Raw genomic sequence first — 18,389 nt, forward strand, 5'->3', positions numbered from 1 at the left:
CATAGTGTTGCATCATACAGATGTACACCCCCTTATTCCCTCCCTATCTCCTGTGGCCCTCCCACCAGGGAGGGCATTTATTTCCCCTCTGTTGTGGTCAGTCAGTCATGCTGAAATCCAAGTTCATATGACCTGACTAAGAGCATTTGCCACATGCAGCCATTTGTTTTCTTTGGCCTTTATCTTAGTCTATGCAGAGATAGGTTTTTTCATTTGGTCTATGAAGAATTAAGTTTTCTTTTTATTTTCAAATCTGCATCCTCATCAATACTAAACGGATTCGCTTCCACTATGCCACAATGGGAACTCAGATATTAAACATTTTATGGGTGTGCTTCTTGGCCATTCATAGATCTTCTTTGGAAAAATGTCTATTAAGATATTTTGGGGCGTTCCCGTCATGGCGCAGTGGTTAATGACTCTGACTAGGAACCATGAGGTTGTGGATTCAATTCCTGGCCTTGCTCAATGGGTTAAGGATCTGGCGTTGCCGTGAGCTGTGGTGTAGGTTGCAGATGTGGCTTGGATCCCGCTTTGCTGTAGCTCTGGCATAGGCCGGTTGCTGCAGTTCTGATTAGACCCCTAGCCTGGGAACCTCCATATGCTGAGGGAGCAGCCCTAGAAAAGGCAAAAAGACAAAAAAAAAGAGGAAAATATCTTTTTTTCCTTTTTATCTTTTTTTTCCTTTTTTTTTTTTTGTCTTTTTGCCTTTTCTAGGGCTGCTCCCTCAGCATATGGAGGTTCCCAGGCTAGGGGTTGAGTCAGAGCTGCAGCTGCCAGCCTATACCATAGCCGGCAACAAGCTGTATCTGTGAACTACACCATAGCTCAAAGCAACTCCAGATCCTTAGCACACTGAGCAAGGCCAGGGATCAGACCTGCGTCGTCATGTATACTACTCATGCACGTTAACTCCTTAGCCATTATAGGAATTCCTCCCTGCCCATTTTTAAAATGAGTTGTCTGGGTACCAGTCCCTTATCAGATATAATGTACAAATATTTTTTCCCTTTCTGTGGATTGTCTTCACTTTTTTTGTTGTTCTACCCAAAACACATGGAAGTTTTTGGGCCAGGGACTGAACCTAAGCCATAGCTGCCAACCCATGCTAACCCACTGTGCTGGGCTGGGATTGAAACCACACCCCTGCAGTAATCCCAGTTGCTGCCGTTACATGCTTAACCCACTGTACAATGCAGTTACTCCTGTCCTCTCTTTCTTGATGGTGTCATTTATGGCAATGAAGTTTTTAATTTTGGTAAAGTCCAAGTTATCTATTTTTTCTTTTGCTGCTTTTATTTTTAGCATTGTATCTAAGAAAGCATTTTATAATATCTAAGAAAACATTTCATAACTTAAAGTCACAAAGATTTACTCTTATCCCCCCTCTCAAAAGTTTTTTTTTTTGTTTTAACCCTTACATTTTAGTTTTTTTTTTTTTTTAATTTAATTTTTTTTTTTTTTGGTCTTTTTTTGCATTTCTTGGGCCGCTCCCGCGGCATATGGAGGTTCCCAGGCTAGGGGTCGAATCGGAGCTGTAGCCACCAGCCTACGCCAGAGCCACAGCAACTCGGGATCCGAGCCGCGTCTGCAACCTACACCACAGCTCACGGCAACGCCGGATCGTTAACCCGCTGAGCAAGGGCAGGGACTGAACCCGCAACCTCATGGTTCCTAGTCGGATTCGTTAACCACTGAGCCACGACGGGAACTCCACATTTTAGTTTTTGATCAATTTGAATAACTTTTTATGTATGGTGTGACTTAGGGGTCCAATTTCACTCTTTTATATGTGGATAGTTAGTTGTTCCAGCATCAATTTTTAAAAAGATTATGCATTTCCTATTAACATTTTGACACTTATCAAAAATTCACCTGACTGTAAACACTATATCAGTGTTTATATCTGGACCCACAATTCTAATGCATTGATCTATCATTATGCTACTGGTATATTGTCTTGATTATGTGGCTTCATAGTAAGTTTTAGAAGCAAGAAGTATAAATCCTCCAACTTTGTTCTTTTTCAAGATTGTTTTGTCTCTTATGTGGCCCTTGCATTGCCACATGAATTTTAGGATCAGCTTGTCAGTGACTGAGCTTTCACATTTTCTCAAATAAGCCTATTTTTGTTTTGATATCTTAGTCGTTTAATTTTCTGCTGTATGTACTTTGCTAATTTTTTTTTAATGGATGAATATGAGAAAATGGCTTGTATATATATTTTTTCTATTTTGGAACTTGTCAGATGAAGTTTAGGCTTCATAGAATGACCTTGAAAAGAATATTTGTATCATTGCACCAAATGGCTCAAGTTTATCTCTTGTGTTCTTCAAATTTTCCACATCCTTTTAGATTTTTACAATTTTTTTTCTTTTCAGGGCTGCACCTGCAGCATATGAAAGTTCTTAGGCTAGGGGTCAAATCCAAGCTGCAGCTGCAAGGCCTACACCACAGCCGTGGCAACACTGTTACCTGTGACCTGTGCTGCAGCTTGCAGAACACCAGATCCTTCACCCACTGAGCAAGGCCAGGGATTGAACCTACATCCTTATGCGCACTATGTCATGTTCCTAACCCTCTGAGCCACCACAGGAGTGCCACATTTTTAATCTGTTTGTGTTATCACTTGCTAATAGAGATGTAGTCAAATATCCCACTATCATTATAGATTTGGCTGTTTTTTACTTCTATCAAATTTTCCTTTCGTCTGTTTATATATATATATATATATTTACATATTTTTGAGGCTTTGTTTATCATTTTAGCAAATTAAAACTTTTATCATTATTAAATGCCTTTCTTTGTCTTAGTAATGTTTTCTAGCCTTCGTCATTTATTGTCTCATGTTAATAAACTATACCAAGTGTATTTTGATAGCATTAATGTATTTTTTTTCATTCTTTTATATCAAATGCTTATTAGTCCTTCTATTTAAGATGTGTCTTTCTAAAGCAGCATGTAGATATTAATTTTACACTCAGTATTTTTTTTCTGTTCATTGCCACTTTTAATCATTTATGTTTAATGTTACCTCTAGTACACTAATTCTCTCCTTATGTGTATCTCTTTTGCAGTAAATTCCATCCAGTCAATTCTTTTTTGTTCTTGTTTGTTGTTTTTTTCTTTTTTAGGACTGCACCTGTAGCATATAGAATTTCCCAGGCAAGGGGTCGAATTGAAGCTGAGGCTGCCCGCCTGCACCATAGCCACAGCAATGCCAGTTCCGTGCTGCATCTGTGACCTAAGGCATAGCTTGCAGTGATGCTGGATCCCTAACCCACTGAGTGAGGCCTAGGATTGAACCTAAATCCTCATGGATACTAGTCAGGTTCTTAACCTGCTCAGCCACAATGGGAATTCTGTCAAATAAATTCTTTTTATGTTTTAAAAAAAATTGTTATTATAGTTGATTTACAATGTTCTGTCAGTTTCTGTTGTACAGCTAAGTGATCCAGGTATACATACATAATGTGTGTGTGTATATATGTGTGTATATATATATATGTACATACATTCTTTTTCTCATATTGTCTTCTATCATGTTCAGTCACAAGTAATTGGATATAGTTCCCTGTGCTATACAGCAGGACTTCATTGTTTATCCATTCTAAATGTAATAGTTTGTATCTACTAACCCCAAACTGCCAGTCCCTCATACTCCTTCCCCCTTGGCAACCACAAGTCAGTTCTCTAATTCTTAATTCAAAAGTAGAAATAAGGAAATTATCTCCTTAAAGTAAGTAATTTCCCTGACCACACATTTGCTTATTATTTTCAAAATAAACCTTTTAGTAGTATATTTTAACAATATCTGATTCTTCTCAACACATTCCACTACTTACTTAAGAGTACATCAGGAGCAGTTCTTGCTGTGGGTCAGTGGGTTAAGGATTCAACTGCAGTGGCTTGGGTCATGGTAAAGGCTCACATTCAGTCCCTGGCCTAGCACACTGGGTTAAAGGATCTGACTTAGCTATAGCTGCCACTCGTATTCAATCCCTGGCCAGGGAACTTCTATGTGCCACAGGAACAGCCATTAAAAAAAAAAAAAGTACCATATAGGAAACTGTGTGTGATTGGGTCAGTTTGGGTCAATTTTATGACAGAAACTAAGAAACATTGTAGCTCAACTATATTTTAATAAGAATAAAGAATTCATTATTAAATTTCAGTTGAATTTACCTTGTTCCCAGTTGATTAAAAAATGTCATCTTGGAGTTCCTGCTGTGGTGCACTGGGTTTAGAATCCAATTGTAGCAGCTTAGGTTCCTTTGCAGGTATGTGTTCAATCCCCAGCCTTTCAAAGTGGGTAGAAGGATCTAGTGTTGCCCCAGATGTGGCTTTGGTCACAGATTCAGCTGTGGCTCAGATTCAGTCCCTACCCTGGGAACTTCCATATGCTGTGGGTATGGCGATAAAGAAGAAAATGCCATCTTGAGCCTAGGTGATTGAGAATAAGAGCTTTCCTTTGTTCTCCTCTCAAGTGCTTGCTTGCTTGCTTGCTTTTTTAATCAAGATAATTGCTTAAAAATGAGTTCTGCAAGATCCGCTTTCACTAAATTTCTCTAGCTAATAGCTGTTTTGATAATTTTAATAACATGGTATTAAAAGTTCTGTGTTGCTGGTTACATCTTAATAGCCCCCTCAACCTTACTCAAAGTAAACTAGTATGTGTACATTAAGCAAAACCTTTTTTTTTTAGGGCCACACATTTGGCATGTGGAAATTACTAAGCTAGGAGTCAGATTTGGAGCTGCAGCTGCCACCTGATGCCACATTCAGAGCAACATAGGATCTAAGCCGTGTCTGCAGCCTACACCACAGCTCATGGCAACGCCAGATTGTTAACCCACTTAGTGAGGACAGGAATCAAACCCGCATCCTCATGGATAATAGTCAGGTTCATTACTTTTGAGCCACAACGGGAACTGCCTAAGCAAAACTTTTTTTGCTAAATCTCTGAATTAAATCTTCTACAGTTTTCATGATTAGTGAGACACATTTATTACAACTATCAGTTTCTTGATGATTTAGAAAGAAGATTAAGCCTGAGTCTTCTGTTATTAATGTGATGTTGGTTATAACTGACTTTTTGCAGCAGTTGAACCTATAAGGCTGGCCTACATGAGATTTTTTTTTAGACTTTAGAAAGATACTATAAATGGGAAAGGGCTTTTACAAAATGACTTTGTTTTAAGCATTAACTAAAATACTCATTTTCTATTAACTTGTACCACTGCATGTTTTAAAGTTCTTTATCTATCCAAGTACCTATTTAATCATCAGTGAACTGGCCATACCATAATTTTAATTTAATTGAAATATTTCTAAAATTTCATACTATTTTATAGTTCTTTCATCTTCATATTTAAATAATTTTTCCTCTTATTTGTGACTCTATTAGAACAAATTTTTACTAAGATGGCTTTAGTTTCATTGTTTTTAAATGTAGTGCCTAAATCAGTCCTCATAAAATAAATCATGTTAAGTTGCAATGTGACTTCTACCTAGCAGATTTTTTTTTTCTTGGCATATTAAATTTTTTTACATTTTTTACAATGTTAAACAAGCAAAGTAATAGGAAAAGGTTTTTGTATGTTTTTCTTAGCTCCTTGCCAGTGTTGCTCACTAAAATATGATACCCCCTTTTACCACTGACTCTGAAAGGCGCTTCTGAGTTCCTATTACTTCTGAAAAGTAGACGTGGTTCTTTCTTCTGCTACTGCTCTTGTCAAAATTTCACTCCTTTGAATTTTGACTTTCTAGATTAAAGTATGGAATTGGTATATCTGATTAGTAAACTCAGTTGTTGCAAGGCAGGCTTGGAAAGCAACAATCTGATATTTCCAGCTGTACTATTGGGAGGTGATGTCTGACTCCCACTTATATCTGTGATACAAGGAAATTTATAAACATAACATGAATCCCAGATGTTGAGTGACATCAGAAAATGATATAAATTTATTATCCCATGTCAACTCTGAAATATATGTATTCACGCTGATTTTCTTCTTAGAGTTCTAGTCTCAAGACGTGTATTTCCAAGTGTATGTGACACTTCTACTTCCCATCTTAATAGCCATCTTAAACTTTATATATTCTTAAAAAGATGTGTTGATTTTTTTCTCCCTATTCCATTTCTTCCTTACTCTTTACTGTCTCATTGAATTGCACAACTTCATCACTCTAAATGTACATCTTTATTTCACTTTCCCTCATTCTCCACATGTGCTCCATCAGCAAGTCTTGTTTGCATTACCTCTGAGACTTTTCCTGAATCTCTCCAGTTCTACTGCTAAAGATGATTTTTGTCAAGTCTTGCTTTTACACTTCCCTTTTTAACACCATTCTCTATTCTTTTTTTCTTTAATTGAAGTATATTTAATTCACAATATTGTGTTAGTTTCAGGTGTATAGCAAAGTGATTCAGATGTATATACACATATGCTATTTATATAAATATATATATCTATTTTACATATGGTAGTGTGTACCTATTAATCTCATACTCCTAATTTATCCCTCTATCCTGTTTTCCCTTGGTAACTATAATTTTGTTTTCTGTGTCTGTGGCTCTATTTCTGTTTTGTAAAGTTTGTGGGGTTTTTTTTTTTGTTTTTTGTTTTGGTCTTTTTGTCTTTTAGGGCCACACCCATGGCATATGGAGGTTCCCAGGTGAGGGGTCGAATCAGAGTGGTAGCCGCTGGCCTCCGCCTCAGGCACTGCAACTCAGGATCTGATCTGCATCTGCGACCTACACCACAGCTCAGGGCAACGCCAGATCTTCGACCCACTGAGGGAGGCCAGGGATCGAACCCACGTCCTCATGGATGCTAGTCGGGTTTGTTAACCACTGAGCCACGATGGGAACTCCTGTGTTATTTTTTAAACTCCATATATAAGTGACATGATATAATATTCGTCTTCCCCTGTCTGACTTACTTCAGTTAGTATGATAATCTCTAAGTCCATTCATGTTGCTACAAATGACATAATTTCATTTTTTTATGACTAATCTTCCATTTTATAAATATACCACATCTTCTTTATCCATTCATCTATTGATGGACATTTAGTTTACTTCCATGTCTTGGCTATTGTTAGTAGTGAACATAAGGGTGCTTGTGTCTTTTCAAATTAGAGTTTTCCTCTTTTCTGGATATATGTCCAGGAGTGGAATTGCTGGATCATATGGTAACAATTTTTAGTTTTTTAAGGACTCTCCGTAGTGTTTTTTTTTTCCATAGTGGCTGCACCAATTTACATCCCCACCAACAGTGTAAGAGGGTTCCCTTTTCTCTACATCCTTTTAAGCATTTATTATTTGCAGGCTCTTTTTTTTTTTCTGTCTTTTTAGGGCTGCACCTGTAGCATATGGAGATTCCCAGGCTAGCGGTTGAATCGGAGCTGTAGCTGCTGACCTACACCACAGCAACACCAGATCCAAGCCACATCTACGGCCTACACCACAGCTCATAGCAGTACTGGATCCTTAAACCACTGAGCGAGGCTAGGGATCAAACCTGTGTCCTGTGAATGCTAGTCAGATTTGTTTCCTCTGAGCCATGACGGGAACTCCTATAGACTTTTTGAAGATGAGCTTTCTGACTGGTGTAAGGTGTTACCTCCTTGTAGTTTTGATTTGCATTTCTCTAATTATTAATGATATTGTCTACTGTTGTTGAGTTTCTGTTGTGGCTTAGTAGGTTACAAACCTGTCTAGTATCCGTGAGGATGTGGGTTTGATCCCTGGCTTCACTCAGTTTAAAGATCTGGCATTGCCATGAGTTGTGGAGTAGGTTGCAGACTTGGCTCGGATCCTGCATTGCTGTGGCTGTGGTGTAGGCTGGCAGCTGCAGCTTCTATTTGAATCCTAGCCTGGGAACATCCGTTGCTGCATGTGCAGCCCTAAAAATAAAAATTAAAAAAAATAAAAAAATAAATCAAAACTGTTGCTGAGAAAGTACTAGGGTTTGCCGGCTCATTGATGAGGACCTTATCAGACAGGTCTGAGTCAAATCATTTCTAAATCCATTTGCCTACTGAGGCAGTGGGGGCTTTGTGGACTGACCAAGTCCTATAGAAACATTTATCCCCTGCCTTTCTATTGACATCTTTGTCCTCTTCTGGTAGTTTTGGGTTGTTTTTTTTTTTTCTTAAGTTTTCATTTGTAGCTTTTATTTTTGATAGAAACAAATGTAATATTTGGCCATTTGAACTGTATCAATAAAGTTTATTTTCTTCTAAACAGCACCGCATATTCTTATTCTACTGTATCCAATAATACACTTAAAATCATTGTTGATAATGCACACACACATACATGAATGAAAACTTCTTGATCTTTCCTTAGAAATCTAAAAACTTAGTTATATAAATACTCATATTATACAACTACCAATACACTCATGTTTACATATGGTGGATGAAGAACTTTCAGTCCTTCCCATAAGAGCACTGAGTTTTTCCTTCCCAACTATAGTGGCCAAACATGGAGATGTGTCCAAACACAGAGGTGACACGTTTATGAGAAGACTTGCCAAGAAACTCCATCATCATTATAAGATGTGAAGATAAGTGCCGATACAAAGACTTCCTCTGTGAATTATGGGTAAAAGAAATCTACTCAAAGTTTTAAGTTTTAACATTTATCTGAGGCTTGCAATTATTATATCCTCTGGTAGTTTTTGGTCTTTTTTTTTTTTTTTTTTTTGCTATTTCTTGGGCCGCTCCTGCGGCATATGGAGGTTCCCAGGCTAGGGGTCGAATCGGAGCTGTAGCCTCCGGCCCACGCCAGAGCCTCAGCAACGCAGGATCCGAGCCGCGTCTGCAACCTACACCACAGCTCACGGCAACGCCGGATCGTTAACCCACTGAGCAAGGGCAGGGACCGAACCCGCAACCTCATGGTTCCTAGTCGGATTCGTTAACCACTGCACCACGACGGGAACTCCTCTGGTAGTTTTTGAAATGTAAGTCAGATTGTGTCACTCCTCTATTTAGAAATGCTCCAGTAACCGCTGTCCAGTACAACTTTCAGTGAAGACTGAAATGTTCTACATGTGCACCATTCAGTGTAATAGCCACTGTGTCATCGAGCACTTGAAACATGGTTGATGCAACTGAGGAACTGATTTTTTTTTTTTTTTTTTTTTTTACTTTTCGTCTTCTTCAGGGAGTACCTGCTGCATGTGGAAGTTCCCAAGGTAGGAGTCAAATCAGAGCTGCAGCTGCCAGCCTATGCCACAGCAACACCAGATATGATCGTCAACTGCGATCTATTCTACAGCTCACCATAATGCCAGATGAGCAAGGCCAGGGATCGAACCTATGTCCCTATGGATAATAGTTGAGATTGTTACTGCTGAGCCATGATGGGAACTTCTGGAACTGAATTTTTAATTTGAATTAAATTTAAATAGCTGCCATCTGGCTGATAGTATATTTGACAGCTTAGCTCCATTGGCTTCCCTTTGTTCTTTTTTTTTTTTTTTTTTTTTTTTTTTGTCTTTTTGTTTTTTGTTGTTGTTGTTGTTGCTATTTCTTGGGCCGCTCCCGCGGCATATGGAGGTTCCCAGGCTAGGGGTTGAATTGGAGCTGTAGCCACCGGCCTACGCCAGAGCCACAGCAACGCAGGATCCGAGCCGCGTCTGCAACCTACACCACAGCTCACGGCAACGCCGGATCGTTAACCCACTGAGCAAGGGCAGGGACCGAACCCGCAACCTCATGGTTCCTAGTCGGATTCGTTAACCACTGCGCCACGACGGGAACTCCTTTTTTTTTTTTTTTTTTTTTTTTTTTGTTTTTGCCTTTGTTCTTAAAGTAAAATCCAAAGTCTTTATCAAGGCTTTCCATGACTTTGCTCTTACTTAACTCAATCGCTTCATGACATACCATTCTCTCTCTTGGTTTAGCCGCATTGGTCTCCTTTCTATTTTTGGAAAACACCGAGGGTTTTCTTAGCTCATAGTCTAGGCACTTACGCTTTCTGCCTGGAGTGCTCTTCTTCCAACTTTGAACCTGGGTAGCTCTTTCACATTCTTCAGACTGTAGACCAAGCATCACCTAAGAGAGACATTTCTTGGTCAGCCTGCCTAAAGTGGCCATTGCTCTCTTAATATCTTCATAATATTTGTACTATGCTGTAACTAATCTTATCTATTTATTTATTTTCAGTCTTTCCCTCAAGAATGTAAGCTCTATGGGGTGTGATCCTTGCTTTTCTAGATCTTGGCATATAGCACCTATTTGTTATTAATAAATACTTGTTGAATTCTTGAGATTCTTAAACATTGGACTCAGAAATTGATTACTTTCTTTGGGTGATTGGGAAGCTAAGGTTTTATAAGTCTGCAAGTAAGGAGTTCCCGTCGTGGTGCAGTGGTTAACGAATCCGACTAGGAACCATGAGGTTGTGGGTTCGATCCCTGGCCTTGCTCAGTGGGTTAACGATCTGGCGTTGCCGTGAGCTGTGGTGTAGGTTGCAAATGTGGCTCAGATACATTGTTGCTGTGGCTCTGGTATAGGCCTGTGGCTACAGCTCAGATTAGATCCCTAACCTGGGAACTCCATATGCAGCAGGAGTGGCCCCAGAAAAGGCAAAAAGACAACAACAACAAAAAAGTCTGCAAGTAATTGAGAAAAAGAGCAAATTTGTTTTAAAAATGAAACGAGATTATATATAAATAAATGAAAGGTAAAATGTAAATACAAAATTTTATTGGATAAGCTTTATAGTTCAGTGATTTAATAGGGTTTTTTCTTGCAGATTTTTAAGAATTTATAGGTATATGAAATTTTTATATGGCAGAAAATTAAAATTATATCTGTGGAAATGCACTGGCAGAATTATACTATGGTTTCAAGTGATTAATTCATTTTGATATTTAATAATTTCATTCAGTACTATTGAGTTAATTATTATGAATTTGGACTTAATGTCTTTGTATTTTATAATTTTTTAAAATGCAATTTGGAGTTCCCGTCGTGGCTCAGTGGTTAACGACTCCGACAAGGAACCATGAGGTTGTGGGTTTGATCGCTATCCTTGCTCAGTGGGTTAAGGATCCGGCATTGCTGTGAGCTGTGGTGTAGGCCAGTGGCTACAGCTCCGATTAGACCCCCTGCCTGGGAACCTCCATATGTTGGGGTGGCCCTAGAAATGGCAAAAAGACAAAAAAAAAAAAATGCAATTTTATGTAGTTCCTGTTGTGGCTCGGTGGGTTACAAACCCAACTAGTATCCGTGAGGATGCGAGTTTGATCCCTGGCCTCACTCAGTGGGTTAAGGATCCAGCATTTCAGTGAGCTTCAGTGTAGATCACAGTCATAGTTCAGATCCTGTGTTGCTGTGGCTGTGGTGTAGGCACATTAATTAATTGCTTTTGGATTCAGTGCTTTGAATTTTTGTAAAGGCTTATTCTAGGTTCCTAATTTAATCAATTTATATCTCTGTAGATAGTATATCAAGGCGACTATTAAGTACTTTAATATTATTATTTTTAATTCTGCAATACACTTACTAATATGTATTTCCCCCACCCCTCCTTATGATTTTTATTGTTTTTAGGATCATCATGCCCACAAATCAGAACATAAAGAAGTGTCTTACACCGCAGATTTCTTATTTGACAAGTGACTCTTATAAACACCTGGACTTTTTGCCTGACAAACTAAGAGCAAAGCTGCTTCCTTTCCAGAAAGATGGCATCTCCTTTGCCCTCAGAAGAGATGGAAGGTAAAGTACTTTTTTCAAGATACGCTAAAATGATAAATCTCTGGCAAGTGTATAAAAAACAAAGCTTTGCAAAAAAAGGTTCTTTTGTGTGTCTACATACTCTTCCCGTTAATTTTTTTTACTAGGTCATGAAATAATAATTTCAAGATGTATGTTATTTTGCCTTCATTCTTGAATAATATTTTAGTTGGCTTTATAGCTCTTCTTTTTAAAAAATTATTTAAGACCTTTATTAGCAGGTGCTTGTTGACTTTTTTGAAAAAAACCAAGTTGTAAATTTTATTATACATTAAAAATGAGGTTCTTACAAATCTTGATTGTTTAAAAACGTTTAAAGGTGTGTTAGAAAAGCCAGCGCCCCCCCCCCCTTTTTAAACACATTTGTCATTACCAAAAAGAGACATCTTTAGATAAAAATAATAAAAACCCCATGCTGCATAGATAATGCAGATAGTTCTTGTTATCTGGTCAACAGGCAAAAAGCAGGCACTTAGGGTCTTCAGCTCAATTTTTGTTCATTTCTTTCTTTCTTTTTTTTTTTTTTTTTTCCTTTTAGGGCCACAGTGTGGCATATGGCGGTTCCTAGGTTAGGGCTTTAATCAGAGCTATAGCTGCTGGCCACAGCAATATCAGATCCAAGCTGCATCTGCGACCTACACCACAGTTCACTGCAATGTGGGATCCTTAACCCATTGAAAGAGGCCAGGGATCAAACCTAAAACCTCACAGTTCCTAGTCAGATTCATTTACCAGGCTGGGGGTTGAATAGAAGCTGTAGCTGCTGACCTATACCGTAGCTGACAGCAACATCACATCCTTAACCCACTGAGTGAGTCCAGGAATCGAACCCGCATCCTCGTGGATACTAGTTGGGTTCGTTAACCGCTGAGCCACGATGGGAACTCATTTTGTTCATTTCTTACTGCTGGAATTTCAGATTTGTTTCTTCTTGTTGGATGACTAAACCGGATAATGGTAGAGACGGTAATATAGCATTTACTCACCCCTGCCCTGCTCAGTCTCCCGAGGGGATGAATTCTCAACTGGTGGATTGGCTACTTTTTTCCCTTTGCCATCTTGTGGTCTAGGGTTTTCTGGCCATCTGTGCCAGTAGTTGAAGTTGCTCCAGTATTGATGTGGCTGTTGACCCTGGGTCTCATCTCCTTGATCTTCCTTATCTTCTTCATTGCTGTCCTCTCTGGGCCGTCTTTGGCGAGGAGAGCCCCTTCGGAATCGTGGTCTATAACTCCAATACATATTCTATTTTCTGTCTCACTGGTCTACCTTGTTCTCCTACACCCTGGTTGTCAGCACCCCCCCCCCCATCACTTCTTGTGCAGGAGGGTTGGAATACTGTGGTCAGTGCCCATAGGGTCTCCATATGTAGTAAGGTGGGAACCTTCTCCTGTGGTAGAGCCAGCAGTGTTCTTGGGCCCGGCCTTCAGCAGCACTTATTGAACTTTCATTCTTTCCCAAGTCTCACTATTATGGTAATTCTGCCAATAATTGCGTGGAGGACTCCTGTGACATGGATAGCGTCTATAATGGTTATGGTCTGCTGCTTATTTACTGCCTTGCACTGGAACTCCAAGGGCCTGTGACATTTGCTGCCTCTGCACCCTTTTCTCCCTCAACAACATCAGACTCCACAGTCTCTCCATCTCTTACACTGCCAAAGTACTTCCTGGGGCTGTTCTTTATGGCAGTCTGGTGTACAAATACATCTTCCTTGGTGTCATTCTTGTTGATGAAACCATATGTTTCTTACATTGAACCATGTTATTGTTCCCCAAACCTTTGCTGCAGTGACCTTGTCCCTGCCAGCAGGCACCACCAATGTGAGGCTGCCCGTGCCATTGCCCCCTCCCATATTGCCCTTTGTGGTGGGCTTGGTGTGGGCAGCGCTAAGGGTGGGGGTAGTAGGGGCAGCTGCAGGGGCCTCTGCCTTGTGGCTCATGGTTGTGGTGATGGTGACTGGCGCTGGCTGCGGCAGCTGAGGCTCCTCCCAGGGTGTTGATGGTAACTAGGCTGGCAGCAGTGGGGCTGCTTAGGGTTCTCTGGGTTCTGCTGTCTGCTCCATTAACCACAGAGATTAAGGCTCTTCTTTAATAGCTGTTTCTTTTTAACACTCTGAGGGTTGTATTCTGTTTTCTTCGGGCTTCCATAGGTGCCATTCAGAAGTGCTCTCCAAGTATCAAATATTACCTTACAAGTGATTTATTGATTGCAAAGAGAGAAATTACACAAATGGTCCAAGTTGGTATGTCCTATAGCTATAGGGATACTGTGGCACACAGAAGGTGTTGGACATTTCTAAGTGGTGTTCTTCCTGGAAATACTTGACCTGATAATTCTGAGGAAACAGTCAAACCATTTCAGCATGTGGGACATTTTTTCAGTACAATTGACCTGATCTCTTCAAATGATTAAATGTCATGAAAAACCAAGGGAAGTGGTGAGAATATTTTAAATTGAGAGAGACCTTAGAGCTACATTTGAAAGTAATGCATAAACCTTGATTAGATCCTGGAATCAATTAAAAGATAAGCTTTAGAGGACATTTTTGGGTTAACTGGGAAAACTTCATCTGGACTCTATTAGAGTGATATTATTGAATTAATGTTGATGACCTTAGATGTGGTAATAGTGTAGCTGAATGGAAGAATGCTCATATTCTTAGGAAATGCATGATAAAGAATTTAGGGATGAAGAATCCTACTATATTCAGCCTACTTTCTACATTTTCCCAAAAGGAAAGGATATGTATGTGTTGAGAGAAACTTTGAGAGGGTAAACCAAAATATTAACAGTGTGAACATTTGAGTGGTATAAATGTGTTCATTGTATTATTCTCTTTGGATTTATCTAAGTTTGAAATTTTCAAAAAAAAAAAAAAAAGAGAGAGAGAATCAATCTAAGTTTCTTTCTTTCTTTTTCTTTTTTTTTCTTTTTTTTTTTTTTTTTGCTTTTTAGGGCCAAACCCACAGCATATGGAAGTTCCCAGGCTAGGGGTCAAATCAGAGCTATAGCTGCCAGCCTACACCACAGCCACAGCAACTCAAGATCTGAGCTGAGTCTGCGATCTTCACCACAGCTCATGGTAACGCCGGATCCCTGACCCACTGAGCGAGGCCAGGGATCAAACCTACATCCTCATGAATACTACTCAGATTAATTTCTGCTGTGCCACAAAGGGAACTCCCAGTCAGTCTAATTTTCATTCCTTTATGTATCATTTGTCTTTATCTGTATCTGATTTTAAGATTTTCTCTTGATCTTTGGAGTTCTGCAGTTTCACTATAATTTAATTTATATAGTATGGTTTTATTTATTCTACTTGGGCTTATTATACAGTGTTTTCTTTTGTTTTGTTTTTTTGGTGGCTGTCCCCACAGCACGCAGAAGTTCCCAGCCAGGGATGGAATTTGAGATTATTGTACATTTTAATCTAGAATTTCGTATCATATTGATTCTGGGAAATTCTTGCTCTTCAAATATTGATTCTGATCCATTTTCTTATCTTGTTCTGTGACTCCAAGTAGACTTATACTTGATCTTTTCATTTTGTTCTTTGCTTCCATTAATGTCTCATATTTTTTATCTCTCTGTACTATCTTAAGGCTATTTTTTATTATTTATTTATTTATTATTATTTGTTTTTTAGGGCAGCACCGTTGGCACATGGAAGTTCCCAGGCTAGGGTGGAAGTGGAGCTACAGCTGCCAGCCTACACCACAGCCACAGCAATGTGGGATCCAATCTGCATCTGTGACCTATACCACAGCTCACAGCAATGCCAGATCCTCAACCCACTGAGCAGAGCCAGGGATCAAACCCATGTCGTCATGGATACTAATTGGGTTTGTTACCACTGAGCCATGACGAAAACTCATGGCTATTTTTAAAAGATCTCTCTTACAGTTTATGATTCAGCTGTTCTAATCTGTTAATTCACCTATTCAGTTTTTAATGAGCTTTGTAAAATGACGTATAACATACACGGAAAAAGGTGTGCAGGTCATAAGCATTTATACAACTTGAAGAAGAATTTTCACATTATAACCATCACCAAAATCAAGAAATAGAACATTATTTGCATCCCAGAAACCTTCCTTTTGCATTTCCCATTCACTACTGTTGCCTCCCTTCTTTCCCAAAGTAACCACTACCTGACTTTTCAAACCATAGGTTGTTTTTACATGCTCAACTATATCATTATAATCATTTATACGTACTCTTTTGTGTCTGACTTCTTTCATTTATTGTCATTGTAAGATCCTTCTATATTGTTGCATGTAGTTGTAATTGGTTCATTCTTATTGCCTTATAAAATTCCATTGTATACGAGTTCCCTGGTGGGTTAGCAGATTAAAGATCTGGTGTTGTCACTGCTATGCCTGGGTCACAGCCGTGGTGTGATTTTGACCCCTTGCCTGGGAACTTCTGTATGCTGCAGGCATGACCAAAAAAAAAAAAAAATTCCATTGTGTAAATGTACCATAATTTTTTTGTTTGTTCTACTGTTGATACATACTCAGGTTGTTTCTAGTTTGGGCCTTTTCTAATAGCAGTGCTATGAACATTCTTACACATATCTTTTGGTAAACATATATACACATTTCTCTTTTGCATGTACTAAGGAGAGAAATAGATATGTAGATACTGCCTGTATTCATTTGCCAGGGCTGTCATAATGAAGTACCATAGTTAGGTAGGTTAACCATCCGAAATCTATTGCCTCAGTTTTGGAGGCTAGAATTCTGAAACCAAGGTGTTGGTAGAGTTGATTACTTCTCGGGACTCTGAAAGAAGGGTTTCTTCCAGGTCTCTCTCCTTGGCTTGTAGATAGCTATCTTTTTCCTGTGTCTTTTCACATCATCTATTCTCTGTTTCTGTCAAAATATTCCCTTGTTTGCTGTGCCCGAGGCACATAGAAGTTCCCCAGCCCAGGGATCCAAGCCATGCCACAGCTGTAACTAGAACCACAGATGAAAACAACAGATACTTAACCCACCGAACCATGTGGGAACTCCAAATTTTTCCCTCTTTATAAGGACCCTGGTCACACTGGATTCATGCCCACCCTAATGACCTAATTTTCCCTGATTACATTGGCAATGACCCTATTTCCAAAATTAGGTCACATTCTGAAGGACAGGCTGTTAAGACTTCAACATAGGCATTTTGGGGGACATAATTCAACCCGGAATTCTGTCAAACATTGTTCAAAGCGATTGCACCAATTTACACATGTAGCAACAGTGTCCATAAAAGTTCCAGTTGTACCACAGCCTTCATATTGCTTATCTTTTATTTCATTTTAGGTATTTTCGTGGGTATATGGTGCTATCTATTGAATTTTCATTTACATTTTTCTGATGACAAATGAAACTTAGCAGGTGGAATTCCCTAGTGGCTCAGTGGGTTAAGGATCTGGCAAAGTCACTGCTGTGGCTCTGGCTACAGTTGTGGTGCAGGTTTGATCCCTGGCTTGGGAACTTCTGAATGTCATGGGCAAGGTAAAAAAAAAACTCTGGAAGCTTAACACCTTTCCATACGCTTACTAGCCATTTGTATATTCTCTTGTGTTAAGTGCCTGTTAATGTCTTATCCATTTTTCTGCCGAGTTGTCTACCTGCCTTTTTTATCATTTTGTGCAAGTCTTTTATCAGATTTATATTCTGGTTGCGTTAGGTCTATGTGTTGCAAATGATTTTTCTTAAGCTATGGCTTGTCTTTTCACATTCTTTTTTTTTTTTTTTGGCATGTAGTGATTTTATTTTATTTTATTTTATTTTATTTATTTATTTTTTTTTATTTTCCCACTGTACAGCAAGGGGGTCAGGTTATCCTTACATGTATACATTACAATTACATTTTTTCCCCCACCCTTTGTTCTGTTGCAACATGAGTATCTAGACATAGTTCTCAATGCTATTCAGCAGGATCTCCTTGTAAATCTATTCTAAGTTGTGTCTGATAAGCCCAAGCTCCCGATACCTCCCACTCCCTCCCCCTACCATCATCTTTTCACATTCTTAATAATGCCTTTTGGTAAGCTGAAGTTCTCAATTTTAATCACATGTTAAATACTAACTCTTTATTGGTATTGTCATTTTTGTTTTGTTTTGTTTTGTTTTGTTTTTTTTTTGCTTTTTAGGGCCGCATCTGTGGCATATGGAAGTTCCCATGCTAGGGGTTCGAATATGAGCTATAGCTGCTGGCCCTCGCCACAGCCTCAGCAACACCAGATCCTAGCTGCCTCTTCGACCTACACCTCAGCTCACAACAATACTGGATCCTTAACCCAGTGAGTGAGATGAGGGATCAAACCCCCATCCTCATGGATACTAGTAGGGTTTGTAACCTGCTGATCCACAATGGGAGCTCTAGGACTGAATTTTTTGTTTTAACTAATTTTAATTTCTTTAAATATAAATGCCTTCAGTGGTACCATATGGGATAGTGTAGGTGTAGATTTTTGTACTGTTTGTCTGATTGCCCATCTTTGTGTCAGCACCATACTTCTTATTTAGTGTAACTTTACTATAGATATTTTAGTATTAGGTAGTGTAGATCTTCTAGCTCTGTTCTGTTTTTCAAAACTGCCTTGGCTATTGTTGGCTCTTTGCTCTGCCTGTCAATTG

General features: G+C 39.1%; 1 protein-coding gene and 1 pseudogene across 5 annotated transcripts in view; one reads left to right on the plus strand and one right to left on the minus strand.

Annotated features, from left to right (window-relative positions):
* ZRANB3 (zinc finger RANBP2-type containing 3) overlaps positions 1-18,389 on the plus strand; it is a 302,772-nt gene that overhangs the window by 21,147 nt on the left and 263,236 nt on the right. For 3 of the 5 annotated variants that reach the window (XM_021075255.2, XM_021075252.2, XM_021075254.2), the window contains exon 2: positions 11,575-11,742. In XM_021075255.2, the coding sequence (XP_020930914.1) occupies positions 11,582-11,742 (161 nt within the window). In that variant the 5' untranslated portion in view covers positions 11,575-11,581. Of the gene's footprint in view, positions 1-8,485; positions 8,615-9,178; positions 9,210-11,574; positions 11,743-18,389 lie in introns of all 5 variants that reach the window. The other 2 variants (XM_021075253.2, XM_085001387.1) reach the window with 2 other exon arrangements.
* Positions 12,739-13,699, minus strand: LOC100626154 (Y-box-binding protein 1 pseudogene; annotated as a pseudogene).

Source organism: Sus scrofa, chromosome 15 (genome assembly GCF_054392235.1).
Source record: "Sus scrofa isolate SSC_HxYL_T2T_F1_AM1 chromosome 15, Sscrofa_HxYL_maternal_Yorkshire_Landrace_v2.0, whole genome shotgun sequence".
NCBI classification, from domain to species: domain Eukaryota; kingdom Metazoa; phylum Chordata; class Mammalia; order Artiodactyla; family Suidae; genus Sus; species Sus scrofa.